At 38.5% G+C, this 16,166-nt stretch overlaps 2 protein-coding genes across 3 annotated transcripts in view; both read left to right on the forward strand.

Moving 5' to 3' along the window:
* The first annotated feature begins 707 nt into the window (after nucleotides 1-707).
* LOC113534308 (trafficking protein particle complex subunit 5) lies at nucleotides 708-5,396 on the forward strand. Of its 2 annotated transcripts, none has more exons than XM_026926999.3 (3): nucleotides 708-787; nucleotides 1,009-1,289; nucleotides 4,854-5,396. In XM_026926999.3, exons 2-3 carry the CDS (start codon nucleotides 1,020-1,022, stop codon nucleotides 5,148-5,150), a joined length of 567 nt encoding a protein of 188 aa, XP_026782800.1. In that variant the 5' UTR covers nucleotides 708-787; nucleotides 1,009-1,019; the 3' UTR covers nucleotides 5,151-5,396. The 2 variants fall into 2 exon arrangements, with proteins under 2 accessions (XP_026782800.1, XP_034157559.1); XM_034301668.2 differs by having other exon boundaries at nucleotides 731-787; nucleotides 1,012-1,289.
* A 1,517-nt stretch (nucleotides 5,397-6,913) lies between these two features.
* mcoln1b (mucolipin TRP cation channel 1b) overlaps nucleotides 6,914-16,166 on the forward strand; it is a 12,883-nt gene continuing 3,630 nt past the window's right edge. The window contains exons 1-12 of the mRNA XM_034301724.2: nucleotides 6,914-7,198; nucleotides 7,489-7,754; nucleotides 9,205-9,369; nucleotides 10,257-10,413; nucleotides 10,697-10,778; nucleotides 11,518-11,614; nucleotides 12,780-12,879; nucleotides 13,348-13,454; nucleotides 13,996-14,145; nucleotides 14,553-14,654; nucleotides 14,740-14,862; nucleotides 15,827-16,033. Coding sequence (XP_034157615.1) covers nucleotides 7,147-7,198; nucleotides 7,489-7,754; nucleotides 9,205-9,369; nucleotides 10,257-10,413; nucleotides 10,697-10,778; nucleotides 11,518-11,614; nucleotides 12,780-12,879; nucleotides 13,348-13,454; nucleotides 13,996-14,145; nucleotides 14,553-14,654; nucleotides 14,740-14,862; nucleotides 15,827-16,033 — 1,608 coding nt within the window. The 5' untranslated portion in view covers nucleotides 6,914-7,146. The remainder of the gene's footprint in view (nucleotides 7,199-7,488; nucleotides 7,755-9,204; nucleotides 9,370-10,256; nucleotides 10,414-10,696; nucleotides 10,779-11,517; nucleotides 11,615-12,779; nucleotides 12,880-13,347; nucleotides 13,455-13,995; nucleotides 14,146-14,552; nucleotides 14,655-14,739; nucleotides 14,863-15,826; nucleotides 16,034-16,166) is intronic.

Raw genomic sequence — 16,166 nt, forward strand, 5'->3', positions numbered from 1 at the left:
TAGGGACAATAATAATACAAATGTAAAATTGTTTCTATTTCAGTTTTACAAAAGGAGAAATCCAATAAACTAATGAAACCAGACTAAACTAATGGGAAAATACCAATACTCCAGTCCTGTAGGTGGCAGTAACACATCAGTCTCGAATCAAATAAACTAATTAAAGTTTTTTTTTTTTTTTTTTTTTTTTTTTTTTTAATCTTTATTAAATATCTTCAAGTAACAAACAGGCATTATCATTGTTGAGCACACTAACAATAAATCCAAGCAGCATACTTTAACAAGAAGAGAAAACATACAATACAAATAATAAATACCTAAATATATAAAAAGAAAACTATAATAAAACATAAATTGAGCTTAAGGGGGTTAATCAAGGTATATCAGAAGTAATTCAGAGAGTCTTAAGGTACTCCTTTTTTTTCAGTTGTTTTAAAGATTGAAAGAAAATTTTCAAGTCATTTTTAAACGCCATGAACCTTGGAGAAACTTTAACAAATGTACATTAGTGTACGTAAAATTTACCCCTAATCAAATTATTATTACACAAAAATTCAGCCCCTTTATTTTGCAATAAACTAATGAAAAAATAGAGAAAACTAATGGGACCGTACCAATACTCCAGTCCTGTAGGTGGCAGTAACACATCATTCTCAACTCAAACAAAATAAATGAAAGCAGACTAAACTAATGGGAAAGTGTCAATACTCCAGTCCTGGAGGTGGCAGTAACACACGAAAGCGTGGAATTAAATACAAAGAAGAAGAAAAACCCGGAACTAATTGAAGTAAGGCGTCTTGGTTTGGAATGTTATGAAATATTGAGCAAAACAGGATTATAAATGGATAAAATAGTTTTAATTCATTAGTAGTACATTTAAAGAAATAGATATTGTTGTAAAATATCATTAATTATTTTCAACCCCAATCTCACAGCTTGTACTTGGGATTTATCTACGAACAAACACAGTAACAGTAACAGTAACAGTGTTGTTGTTGTTGTTTACAGCAGACAGGAACATGGACATCCGCTTCACTAAAGGGAAGTCTTTAGTGCTGGAGCGCTCTCTGTCCCGGCCCAGGACGGAGGTGAGCCTGAGCGCCTTCGCGCTGCTCTTCTCGGAGATGGTGCAGTACTGCCAGAGCCGCGTGTACTCGGTGTCCGAGCTGCAGGCGCGCCTGGCGGACATGGGCCGCGGAGTGGGAGCGTCTCTGCTCGACCTGCTGGTGCTGCGGGAGAAGAACGGCAAGAGGGAGACCAAAGTGCTGAACATCCTGCTCTTCATCAAGGCATGGCTTTCCATCACACACTGCAGGGTGGCCCAGAAGTCTCCATACACAGGGGGACTGTTTTCAGACTTACATCATAGTTCATATTTTATATATTTATATATATACAGTTCTGTGCAAAAGTCTTAGGCACATGCAGAGAAATGCTGTCTAGCAAAGATGCCTTCAAAAATAATGAAACTAAATGTTTCTACATTAAAAAAAAACAATACTATAATGAGCAGTAAACAGTAATAAATGAAACAAAGTCAATATTTGGTGTGATGATCCTTTGCTTTAAAAAGTAAAGCAGTATCTGAGGTGCAGTGTGTGCAGTTTTATAAGGAAATGAGCTGGAAGTGTTACTGAGCATCTTGCAGAAGCAGCCACAGTTCTTCTGGAGACTTTGACTGTCGACTCGCTTCTTATTTCTGCAGCGAAACCCAGCAGCCTTCATTATGTTTTTATCTGAAAAGTGTCTCTTATGGAATCTGCTGCTTTCTTTACTGACATACAAACTTTTTTCTGTAATATTTAACTTATGTAGAAGTCATAAAATAAAAACCTATAACAAAGTTTGTACTAAAAAAAAATAGGGTGCCTAAGACTTTTGCACAGTATGTATGTATGTATGTGTGTGTGTATATACATATATATAATATAAAACATTCAAAATGTTCTTCTTTTGTCAAAGGCATTCATAAAGGCTATCTGAAAAAAATATTTTTTTTTTCAGATAGCCATTATATTCATAAAACCTATGTGAAAAAAAATATGTATATTAGATTAAACCTTATTGTCATTGTGCAGAGTACAAGTACGGAGCCATGAAATGCAGTTTTTCACATATCCTGCTGGGGTCAGAGCGCAGGGTCAGCCATGATACGGCCTCCTGGAGCAGATTTGGTTAAGGGCCCAACAACAGCAGCAGCTTGACAGTGCAGGGGTTCGAACCCTGACCTTCTGATCAGTAACCCAGAGCCTTAACTATATATATATATATATAATGTATATAATTTTTTTTTCAGGTACCATTTTTATTTTTTATTTATTTATTTATTTTCCAGATAGCTTTCAAGAATGTGTTTGACAAAAGAAGAACATATTGAACTCATTCTCATGGCTGGATCAAGAAGCTGTCACAAGGTTGTGATGGACATGCAGTTCGACTCATAACACCAGGGCCCGTATATGAAAACTTCTCAGAAATGCTCTTAAGGATAGTCTTAAGCTTTGACTTTAGTGTAAAAAAAATTCTTAGTAAAAACTAGGACTTGTGTAAGACTAGGAGCTTTTTATGAAGAAGCTAAAAGCAACTTTCAGGAAATGTCTAAGACTGACGATGAAGACTGTATTATTTTATCAACTCGCTGTCCTCATATATTTGAGGACATCATAACTGTGTTAGGAAACTTCTCCAGCGCTCTTAAATAATTCAGGAGCTGATGCTCTGTCTTAACACTTAGGAACCTTTATGAATCACACTTATTCTTAAGTCTAGGAATAAGACTCAAATTACATCATTCTCAGAATTTTGACACACTTAAGACTAAAAGTTTACTCTGAGCGGCTTTATAGAAACAGCCCCAGATGTGTGAGCACGAGTTCATCGTGAGTAGGAGAGACGACTCTGAGTGTGTTTTAAAAAGAAATGGAAATCATGTAGAGGATGTTTTGTAAATGAAGTTTTGCTAAAAAGTCTTAATATGCCTTGTGTATGGAGACTTTTGGGACACAATGTACATCACTGCCTGAACACTGCTATACATACAGTATAACTCTGTACACACACTAGAAGGCATCTTCTGTACTAGATAGAGTGTATAAACGGCATTATTTCACACCCAATGTAGTGCACTTATCTAGGCCAGTGGTTCTCAAAAGGGGGTCCAGGGATCCGTGAATTTATTTATTTACTTACTTACTTACTTACTTACTTATTTAGTTAGTTGGTTAGTCAGTTAGTTAGTTGCAGTGGTGGAAATCGCAAGCCACATTATCAAAGTTATTATATTTAGGGGTCCAAGCACCAAAAATCAACTCTGTTCAGTCAACAGAAATTTCAGGAAGAGAAAGCTCTATGGCCTGTTAAATATTATTTGAAGAATATAAATAATGTTCACAAAATAAACCCATACTAAGGATACCGAGGGGGTCCGTGGAAGTTACTTTACAGTTAAAATGAGTCTTTGGATACAAAATGTTTGAGAACCACTGATCTAGGAAATAACAGAGTGATTCTTCAGTGGCTCCTACTGGATATGTAGTGCACTATGTAGGGTGTAACCAGTATTTCACACTCTGTACAGTGCACTTCTCAAGGGAATAGCAAAGTGATTCTCTATTAGAGAACCGTTTAAGACTCAATAAATGGAATTACTTTACAATCATTTAATTAAGTGATATGTCATGACCTAGAGTGCATATCAGCACGGCTGTGATTCGGCTGTAGTCAGGAGGCCGTAGATAATCACAGCCATGCTGATATTCAGTCTAACCTCGAGGATTCGCAGTGTGATGCTTCCATACAACAGGTCTATAAACAAGAAATTAATATCAAGTGACTGACATTTCAGACACAGACGACATTTTCAGAGTGTTTCCTGTTGCCATGCCAACACGAACGACTGACAGTGTGCACATTACTTAAGAATAATTTAAGAATCACTTACACTATTCTTGCTATTCAAAAACGCTTATGAATCACTTAATCCTTTAGGAATCACTCAGTACGGTTTAAGAGTCACTTTGATATATAGAATTACTTAAGAATCATTTAAGAATTATTTAAGATCTAAGAATCAGTTTGGTATTCAGAATCATTTAAAAGGCATTTAAGAATCACTTTGCTAGTCAAGAATCATTTAAAAGGCATTTAATAAGCACTTAATAAGATTTAAAAATCACTTTGCTATTCAAAAATCACTTAAAAATAATTTAATAAACCCTTAATAAGATTTACAAATCACTTGTGTAATCTTATGTAGTCTTCTACATCCTGGTTATATGGTGCACTACATCAGGTGTAACCTTTATTTTATACTCTGTATAGTGTACACAATATAAAGTCATGGTTCTGCTCTATGTAGTCCACTATATATGCAGTAGAGGACCATTTTAGGATCACTTTGGGAGATAAGTGCACTGCATAATGTGTAACCTTTATTTTATACTCTGTGTAGTGTAGGCATGGGCGATATCACAAAAATATCATATTACGATATTTGACGACTTTTCCGTGATATATGATATGTATCAGGATATGGAGGTTTGTTAACCAGTTGCTAGCAAAGAACATCTTTATTTAACATCAATATAAATAACTTAACACTGAAAAGGGAAAAAAGTGTAACATTTTACAGATTTAAAGAGCTGCTGCCAGAACTTGTAATTGGTATTTTAAAAAAAAGTTGTAAAAAGATATATACCTACAAAATCTCTAATAAGTGACATCATTTTGTACGTAATATGTATATTATATCGTCACATCGCCCAGCCCTAGTGTAGTGCACTTATCTAGAGAAAGAGAAAAACAAAGTTAATTCATAGAGAAATCTGTTAAATATTAACTTTTTTTTTTTGTAGGTGTCTGTGTGGAAGTCTCTGTTCGGTAAGGAAGCAGACAAGCTGGAGCAGGCCAACGACGACGACAAGACGTACTACATCATCGAGAAGGAGCCGCTGGTGAACGCGTTCATATCCGTGCCTAAAGAGAACAGCACGCTGAACTGTGCCGCCTTCACCGCCGGCATGGTGGAGGCCATCCTCACCCACAGCGGCTTCCCCGCCAAAGTCACGGCGCACTGGCACAAGGGCACCACGCTCATGATCAAATTCGACGAAGCCGTCATCGCCCGAGACAAACAGCTGGACGGGAGGTAGAGAGGGACAAGGACAAGGAGCGGCGTGTGCTGACTGTGACAAGAAGTGTGTGTGTGTGTGTGTGTGTTACAGAGAGTTACAGTCATTCAGGTCATTTTCAACATCTTGTAGTAAAAAGTCAGTGGACTTTTTGGATTGTTGGTAAATTACAAATGCAGGAAAAGGAACAGTTTGGTGAAAAATAAAGTTTACACAGGTTCTGTACCTGATAAATATAATATAAATTCTAAAAAAAAAAAACAACAATTTGTTTTGTCTGCTCAGAGAATGAGTGTAAATTTATTTGTACACTCAGATCGATAATGTAACTCATAATACTAAAGTGAATGAAAAACCTGACAAGAGAGAAACTCTCTGTTTTGGCTTCTTGTGGTTGATTTAAAACCGCAAACAGGAACTGACATGCAAACGAAATTCATACTTATTGCTTCCCTCTTCTACAGTATGAGCTCTCAGAGAACACATCCAGAGACAGGTCATGTGTGTGTAAATGATTATTAGGTGTTGGGTCAGTTATCAGTGGATGGCTGTTTGTGTGACAATCTTTCCATTGCTCTGCTTATTGTATTCAGTTTATTGTTCGTTATTTGTCCTGAGTCTTTGTTGTAAAGTAAATAAATGCACATTGTGTACAACAGTAAACGTGTATGCATGTTGATATATGTATATGTAGTTGTATTATTAATGATTTGTAGTGTATAGTTTCCATTTAAATTGCTCACTTGTGGTATACTTATGTATAAGTATATATAATACTATATGCATATACACTTATATATAATATTATATATTAGCTCAGTGGTTCTCAAAGCAGGGTACGAGAACCCCCGGGGGTCCAATGATTATTATTATTATTATTACTATTATTATTATTATTATTATTTTATAATGTTGGAAATCACAACCCACATCCTCACCTTTTCATTCAATGTTAATACCAAATTTTCACCTGTAGAGAAAAAATAAATATAAAAATAGTAAGTGTAAATAAATAATAAATGCAAAATCATGTCTTTGTAGTTCAATTCCCATTAGAGCCTGAATTTTCAGACACCCTGTATTTAGGGGTCCAAGCACCGAAATCAACTCAGATGTGACGTGTTCGATCAGTGGAAAAGTCAGGAATAGAAAGCTCTATGGCTTTAAAAAATATTATTTGACAAATGTAAATGTTCATTACAAATCTGTGGAATTTATTTTACAGTTCATGGGGTCCCTGGATAGGAAAAGCTTGAGATCCACCGTATTAACCAACAAGAAAGCTACGTCATAAAAATCCCTGCCAACACACACACACTCACACCCCAGAAGATGTGATGATTATTTAATGAGATTTTGGTGAACTATTCTCTATTCTTCATCTTACAAAGGGTTGTAAGAGAAATCGTGAGACTTTTGTAGTCTTACCTTTGGTTTGGTTTGGTTTTTTTGTATTGGTGTGAAAGACATTCAGTGACAGAATAGCTCTACACTAAAAAAGGCAAACACTAACTGTAAGGAATGCCTGTGTGATACAGTTATATATAAGTATATAAGTAATATTTAATGTTTGGTGGATGTGGATGAGAATTAAATGTGTCTAAAATGGGAGAAAAACATTTCTGTACACCTCTTTCTGTACAACAACTCTCTTTTCATCCTTCTCTTGTAACATCTCAAGCACTTTTAAATATAAAAAAAAAAATAAAGAAATAAAACAAAAAGAAAACATTTGCAGGTAATGTAACAAAGTCCATGTAGTACACTGTATGTGCTGTAATCGATACGGCGAGGGTCACGTGACCAGGCGGTCACGTGACGAACCCGGAAGTGCTGTTCGATGTTTTTGCTCTGTTGACATCTGTGCTACATGACAGTCCTGTTAGAGATGTCTGAAACTCGGGTGTTTTGTTCATTGCTGCAGTTCTGACGGTTGATTTGTTAAAGATTTGTTTGTCTGTGAATTGTGTTTTGATTAAATTGTGTTTAATCAGGTTTAAATTCGCAACGCGTTTGCATGGCAACCTCTTTATCAGAACAACAGCATCCTGCACGAGAGGAGGACGCGGGTTTGTTTCCCAGCTCTACACTTCCTGTTTTTATACATTTATTTTCATCCTTCCGCAATAGCTGAGGAAATCCAGCATCTCTTCCTGCACCGACAATATCAGTGTCATTCTTCTAACTGTAATTGTAGGAGCTTGCACAGTAAACATGGCTACACTGTGGTAGAAGATTATGATTATTAATAATAATAATAATAATATTAATAATAATTTTATGCTCCTCTATTTCACTGATAATATTATTATTTCTCTTTCTCTCTCTAATATCTAATTTTTTCTAATATCTGCTACAGAGAAGGAGAGACTGCTGACCTCTGTGACCTTTGACCCCAGTCCTGTTGACCTCAGCGATGGAGGTCATGGCATCCGGCCCTCTCTGGACCTGCAGGGGTCGTCTCTGCGGAAAGAGGCGCAGGAGGAAGACATGGCGGAGGAAGAGGCTCTGCGCAGGAAGCTGAAGTACTTCTTCATGAGCCCGTGTGATAAATACCACGCCAAGGGCCGCAAACCGTACAAGCTGGTGCTGCAGCTGCTGAAGATCATCATCGTCACCATGCAGGTGTCAGCTCGCGCCGTGCTCTGAGATACACCTAAGCTGGTTAAAAATGAGCATACACACACACACACACACAGTATAATTATATTTTTCTGACATGGAAACAGAGGCTTTGTTTAAATTTTGCTTCCTCGTAATAGCAAAATCATTGTTATTTTATTTAGCTAACTTTCTATCTTCCTACTCCGTCACCATGTCAGTAGACTAGCATTATATGAGAGTTGCCATGGTTACACCATGGTTGTGGTGTGTTATCACTGTGTCACTTTTATTTAAAACACACTTTGTACAAATAGTACAAATCAGTGGCAGAGTTGCACCATTTATATCGTCATAAAGACCTCGTTCTCAACTCCATATATTTTAAACTCTATTTAAATACTAATCACCTGTTTAAAGTGACCAGTGATTTAAAAAACAAATGTTGCTTTTTCACAGGTATAAGCCGATGTTCCACGGAAGTGCTCGCTGTTTTTAGATGTTGCACAATCGTAGTGCGGTGTGCGCATGGCCCCGTTTAGCTCCATAGAGTTATCATTGCACCTAGTGGGCAAAAATAGGAACCGCAACAAGCTCTAATACAGGCCTATTGGGGCAGGACTCACTCTGCCCCATGCTCACGCTGTGACCAGTTTCTGCGGAATAAGAGCATCGGACACGGCCGTTTATTTTGACACGGTTGCCAAACTGGGCTAGTTTAACAATACTACCTCTTCACCAAGATCTTGTTTTATAGCAATTAATCAGAAATTGCTAAATCTAACAAATTTCCACAAAAAAGGAAGAGCGTAAATGCAGATAGTGTGTCTGTGATGTACAGAACCGTTTCTGTTGTACGATATGTTGTAAAGATGTGGAGAGGGAAAGAGAGGATTGTGGAGTGGATAATGTCCGTACCGTATCAGAAATGCGTGCGCACCATGGTGACCTTGTTTCCCAATGCAAAGGCTGAGGAGAAGAAGAAAAAATGTGTCTTTTCCAATGTCCGAAGCTTTTGGGGGTAGTTTCGGGTTTTTCGTGTGGTTTTTGAGATATTTAGCTGAAACTTGGCAACCCTGTTTACTGATATCAGGTCTTCTGAGTTCGTCTCACACACCGCGAGGAGAAACACACCTGCTGTATGGAACACAGTTGGACAACGTCTCAAAGCCAGCTGCTAGACTGTACGCTGGATGTTGTCGGCTCTCAACTGCTGATTACAGGGTTACTCTAAAAATTCACTAGATAGTAGCCTTTCTCATAAATCGTGTGTGATTGCCTCTCGACTTCATTTTGTCTGAGGCCATTTCGTCCTGCTCCACAAAAATCTATGGACACGAGCTGCTGCTACAAATAATTTCTTTCAGTGTGGAGCCATGTTGCACACATCAGCCTGAAAAAGTGTGAAATGCAGAATGTCCCTGAGTCTAATATCCCTCTCTCTCTCTCTCTCTCTCTCTCTCTCTCTCTGTAGTTGGTGCTGTTCGGTTTGAGTAATCAGATGGTGGTGATGTTTAAGGATGAGAACACAGACTCGTTTAGGCATCTCTTCCTGCAGGACTATCAGGACGACGTAGAGGGGTTCGCCGTACACACACAGAGTGACGTCTATCAACACATCAACTACGCCATAGAGCAGGTACACACACACACACATGTACACACACACACACACACACACACGTACAAACACAGACGGCTGTTTTTGTGTCATAAGGGATTTTCTTTTATTTTTATCATGTTTCTTCCATTTTATTTCAAATTTCAATCTTCAAATTTATTTCGAAGAATTAGCACATCAAGGCAGAAACTTTAATGACTCACAGTACAGATGACGTCAACTTAAGCAACACTTCCACATTTTAATAATTATTTCATCAGTCTGAACTGGCTTCTTATTCGCCAGTTTTGTATTCAGATTTGGATTTCACACGAAAAGGTCCAGTAGTTCCGTTCTCGAGCCTGTAGATGGCGCAGTAAACACTGTATAAAAGCTGGAGAAACCGCTTTTCTTCTGCCATTATCTCTTCAATCACGAGCCTCTCACAAATCTATGAGATATAAGACACAGTGTAACACACTATCAGAGTATTCAATAAGAAGAAAGTTTGATGAGGATGATTTAATGAACGTGTGTGTAGTTCTGCAAGATAAAGTCAAGCTACACTGGACATTGTGTATCGTACAAATGCACAGTAACCTAATAAACATTAAAAAACACTCAGTGGTTAACTGTTGTATGATCTAGGCTATATGGTTTACTGTCAGTGTGCAGGACCATGTGATTTTATATGCATGATTAGTGATGATTAGTGACCTTGAGAGGGCCGTGCATGAACTTTGGGTCGTTCCACTTCCTGTAAGTTGTGTTTTGAGTTTAAGGCTTGCAGGAAAGAGCGAGGCAAGTAGATGTTTTAATTCAGGGGAGGTGAATAAAATGACATGAAACACATTGTTTAGTTTTAATTTTTTAATTTTATTTGATGAGCTTCTCTCTCTCTCTGTCTCTCTCTCTCTCTTGGTCAGTATCTGACTCTTCCTCAGAACTCAGTGGGCTGCTACGCCTACGTCTTGGGGTCGGGAGTGAACGGTAGCGCCCTCTCTCTGTGTCAGCACTACTATAAGAAGGGCAGCATCGACCCAGTCAACGACACCTTCAATATCGACCCTCACGTCATCACGGGTAAACCTCCTGCCTCTCTCTCTTCCTCTGCTCATGTGTGTATGAGGAGACGAGTGAGCTTTCCAGTGTTATATGCAACATAAGTATTCATTTTTTAATACAGAGCTCTGCCTGAGTGTTGGATGTGTGCCTGAGCTGCGTGTGTTAGAGAGAGAGGCTACGATAATGCTCTCAAAATTAGCATTGTTCATTAATTAGTTAATTATCTCTTAATAGAATTTTAAAAATGAATACTCTATGACAAAATGCTCTCTCTCTCTCTCTCTCTCTCTCTGTGTTTCAGAGTGTATAGGTGTCGATCCTCCCACAGACCCTTCAGCTCCTCTCCCTGAACACTACAAGAACTTCACCCTCAAATTCCACAAGTAGGAAGCTCTAAATCGTTTCAGATGATTTTGTGTGAATTAAGGAAAGCATAAAACACTCAGTGTCACGCTGTTTCAGGAAAATAATCAATGATGGAGTGGTGTAATGAAGCGGAGTTACTGTTACCACCCAAAAGTTGATTATTTTCTTATAACAGCATGTCCTGAAGTGTGTTATTCCTCTTACACCACAGTTATTTTCCAACATTTACAATTTTATCTCAATTAAAGAATGACACATTTTATTTTTTATCCATTTGTAGTTACATTTAATGTTATGGAACGTCTGTGAAACAAGTTAGTTCTTGTTCTCACTTACGTTATAGCAGCTGTAAACATTCGTTCCCTCGCCAGCCTCTCTTTTTTCTCTCTCTTGAAGTTAATAAGACAAAAAACAAATGCAGTTGAGAAACCACAAAGCATAAACTCCTCGGTCCTGAAGACAGCAGAAAAATTTAACTTTCAGCTTTACCTCTGACTGTTACAAAGCGCTGACACTGGAGACTCCTTCCATAAATTTTAATGTTCATATACGTGACCTTCACCACATACATTTTATATATATATATATAAATTTATTAACACCTTCTGACCAATCAGAATCGAGTATTAAACAGCGCTGTGATTTAATGTTAGTAATACGTTGGACTTATATAAGTGTGAATACACATCATTGTCTCTCTCTCTCTCTCTGTCTCTCTCTCTCTCTCTCTCTCTGTGTTCTTTCCTCTTCCTGTAGGCTGATCAACGTGTCCATCGATTTCAAACTAAAGGCCATAAATATCCAGACGATCATCAACAACGAGCTTCCCGACTGCTACACCTTCGCCGTCACCGTAAGCCCTGATTCCACAAACACCTAACGTAAATCTGAGGTCTGAGGAAGCTGTGTGGCTGTGGTCTTACACTAACATTAACATTGCTAATACTAACATGGCTAAGTATACATTAACGCTAATCGAGGCAGTTAAGGACAAGCCTAGTTGCCTAGTTTCAGAACAGACTATAATTTCCAATAAAGGTGATCATTATCAAGCTGGATACGAACAAATTTATGCGTAAAATCCTCTCAGGAGTGTAGTCAAGAAATGTGGTGTTCATGGTAATCCATTTACTGGGTAAAAAACATTTGTTTCTTATGTTTCTCTCCTGAATTTGTGTAAATTTACTTCCTGTGATTTTATATATGGATTACAATGTCAAGTTTAATTCACTTATTTACTTCCATTCCACATACTGATTTAATAAGAAACTTGTGACAGTCATTTCATATTAATGATTTGACAGAAATCCATAAATAAACACAAATAAGACTAGCTGTTTAATCGGGACAAATGTAATGGCACCCTGTAAAAGGAGGAAGCGTTAGCATGTGTCTATTGTAGCTGAAGCGCTGCAGTGGCTGAGCTGCATTACTGGAAGATTTAGCACATACTGCACTTAGGAGACTCTCTTTCACCATTCAGTCATCATTTTGTCATTTCTCTGTGATCTTTTTGCCTTTTATGGAGTTTTGTGGCTGTGGCTAAATGTAAATGCAGTGAATGTGCTTTGTAATTTGTACGGCTGATCGGGAAAAATTCATTATTTATATATATTTTTTAAAGAGCTGGAAGGAGTACAATCACTGTGTAATTGTGATGTAAAGTAAAAAGCTTGATGTAAAATAATAGTTTATTTGGTGGTACACGTTTTCCTCAGTTGTTGTTGTTTGTACAGTTACAAATAACTTTTTAATATTTATTATAATATTTAACTCTTTATTATCCCTTATTATGCATTTGTTTTATATTATTGTTTGTGAGTCCAGAGTCTGAACACAATGTAAATTCCAGCTAAAAATGTGAAATGTCTGAACATTTAAAATTCTAGAGAAAGTATCAGTTTCTTTTAATCTAAATAAAGTATATCAGGGTTTTCTACAACCTGTACACCTGCAGGTCTGGATGCCTCTCAAACTGCTGTGTGTGTGTGTGTGTGTGTGTGTGTGTGTTCTCTCAGATCCTCTTCGATAACAGAGCCCACAGTGGGAAAATGAAGATCAGTCTGCATAACCAGGCCGTCATCAAAGAGTGCAGGGATCCCAGTGTGTCTGGACACAGTAAGATTTCACACAAACACACTCTTGCCTCGATCTGTTTTTACACAAGTGTAGATTTGGTAACTCTTGCAAAAAAACAAAACAAAACAAAAAACATGCAAGCTCTGGTGTTCTTGATGTAATGAATTTGTGATTTGCCAAACAGGAAGTCGGCCATTTTGAAATGTAACAGAAACTTTTTTTTTCCCCACTTTATCTTTTACAAATTCATCGTGAACAGTCTGAACAAATGCTGTTTCTCAGATTTTAATGCTAATTGTCTCAGTAGCTTCTGGTCTTCCTCCATTGCTAAGGAAAAACAAAAAGTGCTTGGCCCCATTAATCACTGCTTGTAGCTTCACGTTGCATTTCTTTCAATATTTCATACTGTATTTTGGACCGTATTGGACCGTGGACTCTCTCTCTCTCTCTCTCTCTCTCTGTCTTTTTGCATCTGTCTGTCTGCCTCTCTCTCTGTCTGTCTGTTAGAGGAGAACTACACGCGGGTGGCGTTTGATGTGTTGGTGGCCGTAGTGTGTGGCCTCTCTCTGGCGCTGTGTGGACGATCCATACTCAGAGGAATCATCCTGCAAAATGTAAGTGGGGGAAAAAGAGAGAGAAAAGGAGGAAGGGAGGGATAGATGGAGAGAAAGGTGGAGTGATAGAGAGATGGACAAAAATGGATGGAGGGATGATTAGATTTACAGACATACTATAGAGAGAGATTATTGACGGGATGGATTAAGGCATGGATGAAGCAAAGGATTTATGACATTATGGATGGAGCAATGGATGGAGGCATAAAATAGTGGATGAAGAGATGGATGGAGTAATAGGTGGGGTGGTGGGGATTGTGTTATGGATTACTGGAGATGGATGGGGTGATTATTGAGGCATAAACAAAGGGAGGGATCGCGTAACACATGGAATGGCTTTTTGGATGGAGTAATGGAGTGGAGGGGAAGATGGTGGAGTGGAAGAAGAAATGGATGGATGCAAAAATGGATGAATGGATTGTGGAGTTATAACTGGATGAATAGATGGATGCAGTGTAAAGATGTTATTTATGATTTGCTCTTGTGTGTGTGTGTGTGTGCGTGTGTGCATGTGTGTGTGTGTGTGTGTGTGTGTGTGTAGGAGTTTGTGCGCTTCTTCAGGCAGTCTCTGGGCCGGAGTGTGTGTTGGGGAGACCGAATGGAGTTCATTAACGGCTGGTATTTACTCCTCATCATCAGCGACGTTCTCACCATCATCGCCTCCTTCATCAAGATCGGCATTGAGACCAAGGTTTACACTCACACTCGCTCACACACACACACAGCAGTTTCCTCATTAACAGTTTAATGTTTAAAGAAGAGGAAATGTGGAGCTGATCTGTTGTTAGATTCTCTAAGTAACAGTGACACCAAGTGTTCAAACAAGGAACTGCAGTTAAAATGTATTTATTTATTTATTTGTTTGTTTGTTTGTTTGTTTTTTGTTTATTGAAGGTTGCAGTGTCTTGTTAGTCGTTGCACATTACATTAGCCATACGCAAAGTAAAAGTGTGTGTGTGTGTTACTGTGGTGTAGTAATAAGAATAAAGATCCCATAAAGAAATGAACAGTGTGGTAAATGCAGTGTGGAATCCTCTCCTTTGATTGGTTGTGTGTGTGTGTGTGTGTGTGTGTGTGTGTGTGTGTGTGGTACTGTAGAACCTGGCGTCCTATGACGTGTGTGGGATCCTGATGGGCACGTCCACGCTGCTGGTGTGGGTGGGAGTGATCCGCTACCTCAGCTTCTTCCAGAAATACAACGTAAGTTTCAGAAACGTACAAGTTAAACAGGTACAGATAGTCTCAGGTATTAACACACACAGTGTGTGTGTGTGTGTGTGTGTAGATCCTGATTGTGACCCTGAGAGCTGCGTTTCCAAACGTCATCCGCTTCTGCTGCTGCGCTGCTGCCATCTATATGGGCTACTGCTTCTGCGGCTGGATCGTCCTGGGACCCTACCACGCTAAAGTAACACACACACACACGCATAGCACTCTACCGTACTAAAGTAGCACACGTCCACTCTGTAGCACTCTATAGTAACACACACTCACACACAATATACCACACTAAAGTAACACACACACGATACATGCATGAAAACACATACACTCTACCATACTAAAGTAAAAAAACACACACATTGTAACACATGTACACTCTGTACAATAGTAAAGTAACGTGTACTATACCATGCTAACATAACACAAATATTCACACACACATCACAACACAACACAAATACTCTTTATACAACACTAAAGTAACACACATAAACACACACTATCCATGCTAAAGTAACACAAATATAAACAAACATGCACACATACATACAGCACTAAAATAACACACACTACCATTACTAAAGTAACACAAATACACACCCACAATGTAATACACATGCACTCTAACACTAAAATAACACACACACACACACTATACCATTGCCAAAGTAGCACAAATACACATAATGTAACACACATACACTCTATACAACACTAAAACAACACACGCACTCCCTACCATGCTAAAGTAAAACACACACACACACACACACACACACACACACACATAGACCTACATTCTATACAATGTTGTAGTGTCACACACAAACTACTCTGTTAAAGTGCGCATACACTCTGTGCCATGCTGAAGTACCACACATGGATACACACACACACACACTATGCCATGCTGAAGAATTATACACACACACACACACACACACACACACACACACTATGCCATGCTGAAGAATTATACACACACACACACACACACACACGTGATAGAACAATTTCTGAGTGATTTCAAACACAGTGTGCTGTATATGAATCTAGTATGAAGTGTCACACTGATTTCACACTTATTTCCTCTCCTTCTGTGTGTGTGTGTGTGTGTGTGTGTGTGTGTGTGTGTGTGTGTGTGTCAGTTCCGTTCCCTATCCACGGTGTCGGAGTGTCTGTTCTCGCTGATAAACGGAGACGACATGTTTGCGACGTTCTCGGAGGTGGAGCGCAGCAGCACGTTGGTGTGGGTCTTCAGTCAGCTCTATCTCTACACCTTCATCTCGCTCTTCATCTACATGGTGCTGTCGCTCTTCATCGCCCTCATCACCGGCGCCTACGACACCATCACCGTGAGTCAGAGAGAGAGAGGCGGGCAGAGAGAGACGCCTTTAAATTTCATTACTATTATTATTATTATTATTATTTCATACTAAACTGCATTTAAGTCTTATTCTGTAAAAAAAAAAAAAGTTGAGGCAGATA

This window comes from Pangasianodon hypophthalmus, chromosome 29 (genome assembly GCF_027358585.1).
Source record: "Pangasianodon hypophthalmus isolate fPanHyp1 chromosome 29, fPanHyp1.pri, whole genome shotgun sequence".
NCBI classification, from domain to species: domain Eukaryota; kingdom Metazoa; phylum Chordata; class Actinopteri; order Siluriformes; family Pangasiidae; genus Pangasianodon; species Pangasianodon hypophthalmus.